Here is a 12788-nt window from a genome sequence, read left to right on the forward strand (position 1 = left end):
AACATCAATTACCAGGTCTAAGGAAGATAGAGGAATTTATAGTATAGAATTTATATTATTTGCACATTTATGCTAAATGTGCAAAACTATGCGGAAACCTTTAACTAGTTTTGGCATAAAAAGAACTCAAAATGAAATCAAAGCTGCATTTTCATCTATAAATCAGTTGATCTGGATTAAGTTTTAAGGGGATCCATTTTTCATTGGTGAATATTAAACTGAAACGCAATTTAACCTATTTGGGAAAATGTCATCTGACTGTATGTTACTGAGGCAGCAAAATTACACTTGCTGTCCTATGGCTCATCCCGATAAAATCAACATGACCAATCTTCCTTCATTCTGCAAACCATCCCACTTTGCTGGCTCTTCATATAAGTAGGCTGTGTAGTGTTCAGACTGAGTAGCATGTTAATGCATATTTATATTTCTTGGATTTTATTTCAAATGATTATTAAGGATGCAAATAATTATCACAAGGGACAGATTATTTCCTGAACAAAATATTTTCCAGTGAACAAATAAGTATAAAACATAATGTTCCAATTTGTTGAGCATGAGATACTGCTCATTACCTGTAATGCTTATTTTATATAGCTTTCCTTGCTTATCTTCATCAAGGGTGTGAGTAATTTTTGAGGCCATTGCAATTTCACTGCCCTGACACATTAAATATCACTACTGCATTTAAAACAACAAAGTGTGTCTCAGAAAAGAGATTGTTCAGTTATCAGTTGTGTGTATTAAACATTAAGCATACTGAAACATCCAGTTTAACCGTTGTAAAAGGAAAATGACACTTTCAGATCAAATCACTCTGCTGTAGGGGAAGAATGGCTGGGAGTGCAGTGATGCAAATCCCCCACTGAGGCCCTTTATGAAAGCCCAGCACTCATTTCATGCTAAATTAATGAATACCAACCATACCTTAATTTCAATAAACAGCAGTACTGTACAAGAGGTCTTTCATCTAATCCAGCCCAAATGGTCAGTAATGAAGAAGGTTCTCAATGTTCACAATGAAGGCAAAGCAATCCGAGCTCATATGTCGATATTTGGCAGACACATTATCAAAAGTGAAATGCATTCTACATTGTGCATTTCCTGCTACGTAACGGCTGTATTTCTACAAAATCAATGTTTCCCAACACGATAAAACCAAAAAGAAAAACCAACCACCCATCATCATATCAATAACAAAGTGATATAAAAAACGTTTTATTTTATGCAATTTGTTGCAACCTGAAACCTTTGTAATGAGTTCCTCAACGTTTTCAATGTATTAGAAAGCCTTTAAATGAATGGCAGGATCTGGAAATTGTGATCTGAAATGGAAAATTGAGAAGAATCAGTAATGGAGTACAATACATCTATCAGTTTATAGTTGGATTATATCAGTTTATGATGACTGGTAACCATTACCGTGCACACACACCCCCCTCCCCACCAAAAAAATTGCAATTGATAGAAATTGTTCCTCTTCTATGGTGTTGTGCTATCTGGTAGTAATTGATAAATTGTCCCTACTGTGACTTTATCAGAAAAGCAAGGTGTGGATTACTTGCCATTGTGTAAGAAAAGCAGGATGACCTTTTATAAAGGACAGCTGCTTCATTCAGCTGTATAAATGTCAATTGGGGACATAATTATCCTGGAGCAAATTGAATCAGCATGCTTTTGGTGAGTGCACTTGCATTTTTTTCAAAGGAGCCGGTGGGGAGTTGAATACCACTTGCTTTGCAGTGCAAGGTCATGTGGACATTGAGGTCTCATTGGTGAACACAAGAATAATAGTAAATCCTGTCTTGGTGAAGGGATGGACATACGCTGACAATCTTTCTTTTGGGATTTTAGTCCGTAAGAAACAGATTGTTTTGTGTGAATACAGCTTAAGGAAAGCCTTTGGAAAGTGGAGGATTAAATTGGTCTATGCTCAGATAGCCGTCAGCTCCTTCTTTTAAATCCATAAGGATTAATAAGGTTTGTGAAATTCAGTTTTTTTGTAAGAGCAGAAAGATAATTAGGCCCCTGAAACCTGCAGTCCTGAACAGGGAGTGATGCCAGTCAAAATCTCCAGAGCGAGGGCTTATACTGGGATATCGTAAGTGTCTTTTGTTGAATATGTATCAGATCTGTACAAGCACACCAACCCTTTGAAATGTATGTATTCCCATTTCTTCCGACATACAGTTAAATGCAAATGAATTGGGACAGCTTTACAAAAAAGGCAGTCTGCATTTTAACCTTGTATTAATTCTATTAGTTCAAATCCAGTGTGCTGGGTACAGAGCCAAAACAACAAAACTTGTGTCACTTGTGTCTCACCTTATAGCTGTACCTACAAAAAAACACATAACAGGGAGGGAAACCAGTGGCTTTCAATTCGTCCATTATCCCTAGAGATCCATAGAGAGTCTATGGAAACATTAAAATAGAAGGGTCACAGCGTAACTCTTACTGGATGCAGTAAAACCTGAAAAGGCATCACTGCAATCATTCACGCTTCTCAAATTCATCCATCATTTATATATCTCAAGGAACTTTTAAAGCAAACACAAATATCAACAATAAATGATTTTAATCGACCCCCCTCAGTCCAATGGAAACCCTGAACCAAGGAGCTGAGATCTGAGACTAATTTTCCCCTTCAGAAAATCTCTCACAAAGAGTTTTCATCACAGGTTCTCCCTCAGTAGAAACAAAGGAACCAATTAGCGCCAAGCAAGGGAGAGCTCTCAGGAATCAAAAGCTCCTGCCTCTGGCAACTTCATTACACAGCTCCGTCTACAGCCAAGTGTCTTCCCCCCTACTGCACTTCTGTGTGAGGTTACGGCTTGGTTTTCACCGACTGCAGCCTTTCTGACACACCTCGCCGCCATTCGGCCTTTCTTTCATCCTTGGGAAGCCTGCCAGCTCTTTGACCTCAGCTTTTTAAATTATTAAGCAGACAGGAAGCATTTGACTTTTTGACACTGCTATTTATGGCAACGGTGCGTGCTGGTCAGGGGGACTGACACGGAGGGAGGAGGCAGCCACAGATTCATCTTCGCTCAACACAGACGTGCTGCCCTCGCTCTTGTGAGGCTGACCCCAAGCAGGGACAGTGGCCTTGGATTCGCTGCGCATGCTTTCACAAGCGCTCTGTCACTCTTCCAGGTTCCTTATGCGCCTATCTGCTCCCACGTACTGTCGTTCATTTTCCATTCTCTTTGTCTTTCTCTCTCCCTCTCTTTTTTCTTTCACACCCTCCACCCTCCACCGAAGATGTACAGCTAATTGAGGAGACGTAGGCTGCCACAAAAACAACTTTGTATTTGCAGTGACAAATTTGTGACAGCACAGAAACTTCACCGGGAACAAACAGAGAACCAGAGAATATTGGTCAAAAACAGGGACACACGAGATACAAGGAAAAAACAAGTGAAGGATGAGGCAGAGATTAGAAACAATGACAAGTAGAAAAAGAGGACGAAAACTTTTAAACAGATAAGTGACACTGTCTAAATTAGAAACAATACTTCATTGTTTAATTTTGAGCAGGGCCTCTTGGGTATAAATATTTCACTGTCACGGTATTTTTACCAAGTATTTTGATTCAAAAAGTACAGGACATTCTATTATTTATTTATTTTCTTATTTAACAACTGTACCGTGGGTGACTTACAGTAGTCTAAATATTTCACATAGACCCAGATTCTTACTTATGTAATCCAGAGTAAGACCTTGCCCAAGCAAACATCCTGAATGAATGTTTTAGATCTTGAATCTTCTGGTTTCAAGCATAGCTCTCTAATATTTATGTCACACGGGTGCTGATCCTTCCTACAGTGGTGATGACATTAAACATGTCTCAGGAACTAGTCACAGGACGAGATGTTCTATTCCAGTGTTTCCTTGGGACAAATTATGTAACCTGGCTTTCTTTCAAACTGATCATTATGTTAATGACACTTGGTTTACAGTTGCTGTAAACTGAATACTATGTGGGATTATCAGTGAACATGAATTCACTAATAGGTATTTGTCACAAATATGAATGGGTCTAAACGAAGGCTATTGATAAAAAGTTATTTCTATCTAGTAATGTGGACAGACATTTCATTTATTGATTGAGACTAATTAGTTGTTCTAAGGGCCAAGAACAAATAAGTATTCATCTATCCATCCATTCCTCCATCCATCCATTATCTATATCTGTTTATCCTGGGCAGGGTCACGGGGGGTACTGGAGCCTATCCCAGTGTGCATTGGGAGAAAGGCAGGTAACCAAATAACTGATTGACTAAAAACAAAAATAACAAGTTGATTTTTGTCCAAAAAGCAGATGCTAATACAATGTCTAAAAAACAATTATTTGTGTAAGTGTATATGCACCTTCAACGATACTTCTCTTACATGAAGGATGCATGACAGATTAATTGCAAATATGCCAAATAACAAACAGATTTGGCAGACAGCTCAATTAAATTTATTTATAACTGGGTGTTCATGTTTAAATAAAGCATGCACACACGTGACTATGTATGGAACCACTGTACTGCAAATTTGCATGGACCACTGCAACTATTGAATAAGATTACAAAATTTACATTGTTTATTTGCTTATCAAGGGAAATTTACATGGCATAGCTTACACTGACATGATGTCTGTCAATTTATGGAGTTTAATGTTGAATTATATTCATATTAAGTATCTGCAACTTTTGGCACAACTGTAGTGTGTGATTCAAAAAGTGAACCTTCGTGTTACAATTTAAGAGAGAAACAGAATGCCAGCATGGATGACGGCCACCTCAGACTATAAGTCAATCTTTGAAATAAAGGGAATGTTGACAGCGAGATCTGTTAGACCATAACAACTTCTGGACCAGAATGCATGCTGATTATGGAGACGGTAACATTACATTTGTACACTTGTGACATACATGAATGAAGAGAAATACCATTTCAGTCCGAAAAGGTTTATTTACATAGCAATAGAGCTCTTTGAAAACATACTAGGTCTTTATGCATTGTATTACCATCCTGGAACTAATCTACTAAGCCATGTCTGTTCAGTCAGGTACAGTCAGAGGCTTTTATCAGAGGCTTCATTACATCATTACACCAACATAAGGCATGTATTTCCTAGAAAAACTGAATGAGTCCATTCTTACAAGGAACCAAACACTAACATAGAGAATGGCTACAGCTATTTTCTCTAATAAGTCACAATTAAATTACCTTTTGTGTGTGTGTGTGTGTGTGTGTGTGTGTGTGTGCTGGGAGCATTTTTTTAAAGATTACTTTTAAAAGGAATAAAATGTTGCCTTCAAAGTCATTTGATGAATATTTAATAGTTCTGAGTATTGAAACTGCAATGAATATTCAATTGCTAAGCTAAATTATGCATTTATTAAATGTAACAGTGACCTGGCCAAGCAAATGCTGTCAAGTGACATGAACAAAGGGAACATAATTGGTTTGTAACGAACATAGAGAACATTCTTTTTTGTCCCCACCAACCATAAACATACATTTTCACTCATGTAAATAACATTTCTGGAATGCAGGTGAATCAGAAATCATGTGCCTTTGTTACCATATCCATGGCTGTAGATTTTTCTGAATGAATATAAGCCATAAAATGGTTGAACAGTTTGTCTAAACAGCACCTCACTCCCAAGTCTGAGCCACAAAAACACCAGGAGTTACTTCTACACTGCAGAATTCCATCTTACAGCACTCCACAACATTGTATGACTGGAAATGAGACTGAGAAAGCTGCTCTCCCTCTCACAGACACAGATATATACACACACACACACACATAAAGACTCACTCAGGGACTCAGACACACCATTTGTCTGTGATGAGTCAGGGTGACTGCTGAATGAAAAACCACAATTGTGATCAGTGAAAAGCCTGATTCTCAACTGTCCAGGTTTCTCTCTCTCTCTCTCTCTCTCTCTCTCTCTCTCTCTCTCTCTCTCACCCTTAGCTCTCCTTTCTCTCTCTTTGGCCCACGGTTCACCTGATGTTTGGTTCCCTGACTGTCAGTTCATCTGTTGGTGCTCTTCCTCTGATGCTCAGTTCTCTGGATCTGCCTCCTGCTTCCTGTAGGCCTCGTTCAGCAGCTGGATCTCCTCCTGGTAGCCCGACTTCTCCTGGTGCTGGCGCCTGCTGTTCTGGCGATGAGCCTCCACCGTGTCTGGGATGTGTATGTTGATGTCAGAGTCAGGGTTGCTGGTGGGAATGAGGAGCGAATAGGAGGCGCTCTCGCCCAGATCGCAGGACACGAAGCGATTCTCCCGGCGAGAGTACCGCAGCGAGGGCGAGCGGGCGTGCGTGGACGACTGGCTGATGTTGGAGATGATGGAGACGCTGTCCATGGCCTCCTCGTTGTCGCAGATCTCCAGCACCTCCAGGTGAATCTTCACGTTGGTGTCACCGCCGACAGAGCTTGTCGGCTCCTCCGTCCTGGGCTCGTGCCCCACTGACTTGGAGCGGTACACCTCCACTTTCTTGCCGTTGGGAGATATCTTGAGGCCGTCGCTGCTCACCTCGTAGGTGGAAAGAGAAAGAGTCTTCCCTGTGGGGGCATGGAGAGATACAGTGCCCTGGAACGCACACAGTGGTATGGCTAAGCCTCCACTGGACCTCTGTGACAGAAACACACACACAAAAACAACAAGTGAGCTTGGTTAATGAGAATCTGTCTATTATCTTTAAGAAATCCATAATTGTGTCCAACTACAGATTTTTCCTGTTCATCTGTTTGAGATCCCACAGCAACATTCAACCATACATCAGGACATTCAGAATGTCAAATTGTCCCCTGTGAGTCTTGTGAAACACCACATATTATATTTGACATTAACAATAGGACTTCTGTGACAAAAATGACCAACAGATATTTTGCATCAATAATAGCCCACACAAAAAAATCACATGTTCAACCACCACAAATATAAAAACCACATGTGAACACCCAACATGTGAAGAGTACACATGTGAGTCAGTCGCACATGTGGAAATATGAGAAAGTTCACCTGTGACATTGTATTTCCACATGTGAATATTTTAATTTGCACGTGGAAATATTAAATTCACACGCGAAACTGGTTTTCGAATGTGAAAAGGCAAATTTCACTTGATTTGTAAAATAAGAGAATAAGCCAAGCTTCTAATGATAATATCTGGAAATATGAACCACTTCATGATTCACTGAGCTGCTCAAATGCCAAATATTTTGTATTTCCAAGAGAAACATTAAAAACAAAATGTTCTGTTCATTAAAACAAATGATGGATAACAAAACAAAACCATTTATAATATGTATCAGATGGAATGGGGAAAACACACCCGTCACAAGTGACTGAATTGAATGAATTTCGACATTTAATTTGGTCATAGTTGGCCGTGCATAATGACCCCTTTTGCATTCGTGGAAATAAATGAAGAAGAGAGTCATCAATAATCCGACCTGACTTCCATCAAGCTGTGCTGAAAATACTGTGTCAATCGATTTAAATAATTCACACGACTCGTCAGCTGCCATGGAAATGGAGTTTAGAGCTGGGCCTGAAATATGCCTTCAGCCAGCCCCAATATAGAGGAGGGAAGAAGAAATACTTTTTTCTTCTTTTTACTCCTTAGAGTCACAGGACATACAAAGAGCAGAAGTTCTGAAGGATAACAGCTTTCTTACTAAATCTGTATGGAAAACTGAATGATGAAACGGTCATGCAATCAGGTTACCCGTGCAAAACACACCTTTGTCAAGAGCAATGGTGAGTAAAGTAAGGGAATAGAGAACAGAACTGATACAGAACAGAACATGCATTTTTTCCTTAAAAAGTTGTCAATTGTAAGTATCTGCTGTGCAGCTCACTTGGTAAAAGTACTGTTTGTGAACAAACATTGTGATGCATTAGTGAGCACTACAGTTTGGGACAAAATTTGACACGGGCTTGGATTTAATCAATATTTGCCCTTAACACTTTGGCACAACACTTTGAGTGTTTCTTCAACACTCAGTTCAGAAATTAGCTTTTTGATTGCTGAACTTATCAAACTGTGCTTCTGGTCAAAAAATAACAATTCTTGCTTTTAATTGCTATCCAGGGCCATCTGGGATTTTGAAGAGAGACTAAAAGAGACATAAGTTTAAAATATGGCTTACAGCAAAGAGTTCATTCACATTGCCACTATGATCTTGCAAATTATGGTTAATGTGCTCAAAACATTTGTTATTTGATTCATATATAAGGCAAATCCTACAGTCAATGACAACAGACAGATGTATATTCTAAAGCACACTAATCAATTCTAGCATGTGTCATTGGGCTCTTATACAATTGGACCTACAAAGCATGGTTCTGAATCAGCTCTTCTCACTTAGCAGTGTGTGGAAAGTTCACATTTAAAAAAAAAAAAAACATTTTAATGAGATTTTCATATTCTAAACATTCTGTCAGTCAAAGCTTTTGAAGTGTTGTTTGAGTACTGAATGGTGACAGTACTAGTTGCAGAAGACACTTCGGAAACGCAGTCAATAAATTGATTTCATTTAAACTGAGTACATATAATCTTAGTTTCATAGAGTACTTTCTCATGTGATAAATTGAATAGTGAAGATGAAACGGTCAAAGATCTTTCACCACCAAAAAAAAAAAAAAAAAAAAACAGTGTTGTTTAATTATTGTCCTGTTGCAAATGGCTATTCAGAGCTGATGGTAATCTCAGCCATTTTCATTGCTTCCTTTGGAAATACAACCCCCATGGCAACGCCAAACAAAAGCTGGACAGGTGCAGTGCCTAGTGGTGGCTCTGCCTGGAGGAGGGGCAGGTCATTTCCTGTGCAAACACCACAATTAGGACAGGGTCATGTAAAATCCGGCCTACTTGTGGTTTCATCCACTGTCATTTTACAGAAAGTAGGCCTTTAGATTTGGAATTAAGAAACACAAAGCACTTAAATACATACAATGCTGTGTTGTAGGTCACCTATTGGCCTTATTATAAACTAATATGGTGCTACTAATGGCAGAGTGTACACTGTTCTTACGAGAATAAATGGGTATCAAAGGTAAAGAATACGATTCCTTCCTGCATTACCTGTCGTGGAGTCCTTTCCGATTTACTTCGACACCACTCCCAGTCAGTGAGCTCGATATTGCGACTCTCCTCATGGGACAGCCTTCGCTCTGGGCCCTCGAAAACAGAGGACGTATCGAGATTGTGGTCTTCTCGTACGGACACAGGGGGTGAGCCGCCGCAGAAGACGCCCTGCTCCTCGGCATTGTGCGTGAGACTGTCCGCTCTCGCTTCGCACGTGATAGTTCCGAGGAGCTCACTGGGTAGGGAGCTGTCCGCACGCATGGTCCTGAACTCGAGATGGTCCAGGCTTGATACCTGACCACCGTCTTTGCTCTCAGAGGATTCACAATTGAACAGGTTGTGGTAAGGAGGTTTTTCGATGGTGGGCGTCTTTGCTTGAGCAATTTTATAAAATCCGTAGCCTTGCTGGAAGGACAGATTGAATTCAAAACCTCTTTTTTTCGCTGTGAAGAGAGTATAGGCGCAGGTTGAATTCTGGATAACTTCGAAACGGCTTCTTAATTTTAATTATAAATTGCATTCCAGAGAATGTATTCAAATTCACAACAAAATATAACTGTGGTTAGTCAACGACCAGTACATATTTTAAACATACTTTTATTTTTAAAAAATGTATTTAAATTTTGTTATCTTAAACCCTGGTGCGTATGTTGGCCTAGCCTATATAAACAACACCTACTTATGTATACCTCAGTGCGTTTGAGCCTATAAACGGTCAAACCCACTGAACCTATACAAATTGACCTTTATTGTGGTTATTTCTCCATACTCAACTCTCTTACCAGTGGAGGGCTCGCGGCGGCAATTTATGAAGCAGCCGCACGGGAGGTGAATGAAGTGTTCTGACAGGACGAAAACTGGTGTGACCGCAGCAGAGAGTGAGGTCAGGAAAAAACACAGGGTCTCAAGGGACGAGCTCCGTAAGTGGACCGTGTGACTCACAAAGATCTGTACCTGCGGATGGAATAAATGTCAATATAAAAGGGCAGCAAACACGGTTAACGTGGTAACTGCTGGAGGTATAATGGGAGCAAGACTGTCAGTGCATAGCCAGTAGGGAGAGTGAAACAGGCTTCGTTTAAAAATATAAAATGGCCTACGCTTTCTATCCAACTCGAGTTACAAGAACGGCATTTCCCAGTCCCAACGTGCCATATCCTATGCATTTCTCTCCTGCAAACTCATTCCTTCTCAACAAATAGGTAAATAGGCTACTACCACATCTGTAAACAATCGTGAAATTAAAAAATATGAAAGAAACTCAAAGCTTGCTGATATTTTCATACATTTGGGCTTCTTTGCTTTTTTTGCCTTAAGTTCCTTTTTTAGTCAACGTTCTAATTTTGTCAGCGCGCATGCATTTGATGATTTTCTTCAAAATAATTGCGGAAAAGTTAGCTCATATTCTCACCGACAGGTTTACAGAAATATACAATTCTTGCATGCCGTTAAGGTGAAGCAGTGCATGAGAAAGTCCGTTTAAAACGTGCATAGCCCATTGCTACATAGAAGTTAAATGACAAAGAAAAAACTTGGCTATAATTGCATAGCGTACCCTATTGAGAGAGCTTATCCAATTGACGGGTGTCAGTAGCCTAGGCACTTCATGTCAGAAAACAACAACGAGATCCTTATTAAGTAACACAGCCCGCGTCATATCTAAGCTTTTCATCAAGGTATGTAATCTTGACTTACCATCATAGGCATCCATAAAACAACCCGGACCATCGCCACAATCAAAGAGAAGCGTTTCTGTGCAAAGAACACAGGAGAGTTCCTTCTACTTTGGGCAGCATCCTGGCGGTTAGGGATAGCTGACGTCGAACAAGTGTATATCTCCGCCTTGTTGTTTAAGCCAGAAGGCTCCGAATTAATTTCGCTGTATGTTCCAAAACTTTTATCGAGGCTGTCCCGAGAAAAAGACTGAATTTCACATAGCGGAGCAGATCCATCTGCGTTAAGTCCCCCGGTGATTTCCAGATAGTTTGGATGAAAAGTCTTCTGAGGGTCCCCCAAACATAGCAGGCGATATGTGAGAGGAACAGAGAACGCGACTAGCCCACAAAAACATATCGAGTATAAAACAAAAAGGAGCAAAACATAAGAACTTGTGCTCTCAGCAAAGCAGCCTAAGGTTGTTGGAGAAAAAGACCCCCAGCCGCACACTGGCAGAATGCTGACGGTCAAGCTGACTATCCATACCGCGGCTATCGCCCACATCACCCTCAACGGTCGTCTGGCGGACTGGAATGCTCCAAAACGTTTCGTAATGTAAAATGTGTAGGCTACAATCAAAGAAGCTTTCAAATTGCTCGATACTCCCTGAAAAATATAAAGAAGTCCTGACAAAGTGCACCGTGTTCCGGACCTGGCCACATCATTTCTCTCCCACTGCACGAACAAGAACAGGGAGAGCGGTATCACGCTAATAAGGTCGTCTATAGACATCGAAGCCACAATAAGAGACAGAGAGGTTTTACTGCGCATCTTTGACAATGAGAGGAGCGAGAAAATTCCACCAACTAAAGTAACAGTGGTGATGACAAAGGACAGGCAGAATAAAATCAAGTTAATCTGCCTTTTAGCTTCAGAAGAATCCATTATTTCGTAGCTCTCTGTAAAAAGGTTGGTTTTGTTGAGCGAAATCGAGCTATAGGTTGTCGGCATTTTAATGTCACCTCTACCTTCTGCCCTTTTACCCTTTAACAGACTTCCACCTTGCAATATATAGCCTACTATAAGAAAGTTTGAATCACGCCTACGGCCATTCGTATCATTCCATATAGGTCCAAAGTACAGATAATAACATACAGCCTACAAATGTCTCGCTTCTAACTAGAAAAAAAAGACAAGGCTACTCTCCACGAATGCTGCTGCAGCTCGTTTCAAGTACGGGCGAGGTGTTCAGCAGACGCTCCGATTTAATCATTTTCAGCCGAACGTCGCATCTTTTGTCTCCAGCTGGTCTCCTAAATGTAGATCGAATCATTCGTTTTTTTAAGGCGCGAGGGAGGGTGTGTATGTGACAGAGCGTGCATTACTGCCATCCAGCAGCCTGGCCTCTCGCAGCATATTGATGTACTGTAGCCAACATGAATGAGCTCGCGCAGCGCTCCTGCCCCCTGTCTCCCGTGCCGTTTGTAGTGGGAGGAGTACATTTCCTCCCCTCCACTTCCTTTGGAGAATGCTAATGTGCCCTGGAACTTCCAGAAACCATTATATCATTGTTGGTGATAAGACAAAGCAGTCTATTTATCCAATGAGTTCAAATTAATTAATGCAGAAGATATACCAGGTAGCACGTGGAGAATGGAACTGGATCTAAGCAGTCGATTTAGAGAGAGCCTTTTCCCTATCTAACGTAATCATAATTCAGAAGGTTGGTTTGGTTGAATTTGTGGTTGTGTTACAATTTATTCATTTATCAATTAATGTATTATTTTTAATGAAGAGATAGTAATATTTGCGCACTGTGCATTACATAGCCTGTCTTTATGCTGATGTTTTTTTGCTGTAGCAGTTGAGTCCCCATCTGGGACATGGACATGGGATTCCTTTGGGTTGTTTGTAACACTCCGGGTAAAGCATAGTTTAGCTATATAAAATGGTAAGAGAGGGCAAATTAAAAACACCCTAATTTTTTTTTTACATTTCTCACCTAGTCCTGATCATATCAAATGCAGCAG

General features: G+C 40.3%; 1 protein-coding gene across 1 annotated transcript; it reads right to left on the reverse strand.

The window, feature by feature from the left end:
- Positions 1 to 4945: 4945 nt before the first annotated feature.
- LOC118209096 (probable G-protein coupled receptor 149) lies at positions 4946 to 12218 on the reverse strand. The gene is made up of 4 exons (XM_035384235.1): positions 10798 to 12218; positions 9885 to 10056; positions 9100 to 9545; positions 4946 to 6641 (listed from the first exon to the last, which is right to left on the reverse strand). Exons 1-4 carry the CDS (start codon positions 11767 to 11769, stop codon positions 6069 to 6071), a joined length of 2163 nt encoding a protein of 720 aa, XP_035240126.1. The 5' UTR covers positions 11770 to 12218; the 3' UTR covers positions 4946 to 6068.
- Between the last annotated feature and the right edge of the window lie 570 nt (positions 12219 to 12788).

The sequence above is a fragment of the Anguilla anguilla genome, chromosome 12 (assembly GCF_013347855.1).
Source record: "Anguilla anguilla isolate fAngAng1 chromosome 12, fAngAng1.pri, whole genome shotgun sequence".
Taxonomy (NCBI): Eukaryota; Metazoa; Chordata; class Actinopteri; order Anguilliformes; family Anguillidae; genus Anguilla; species Anguilla anguilla.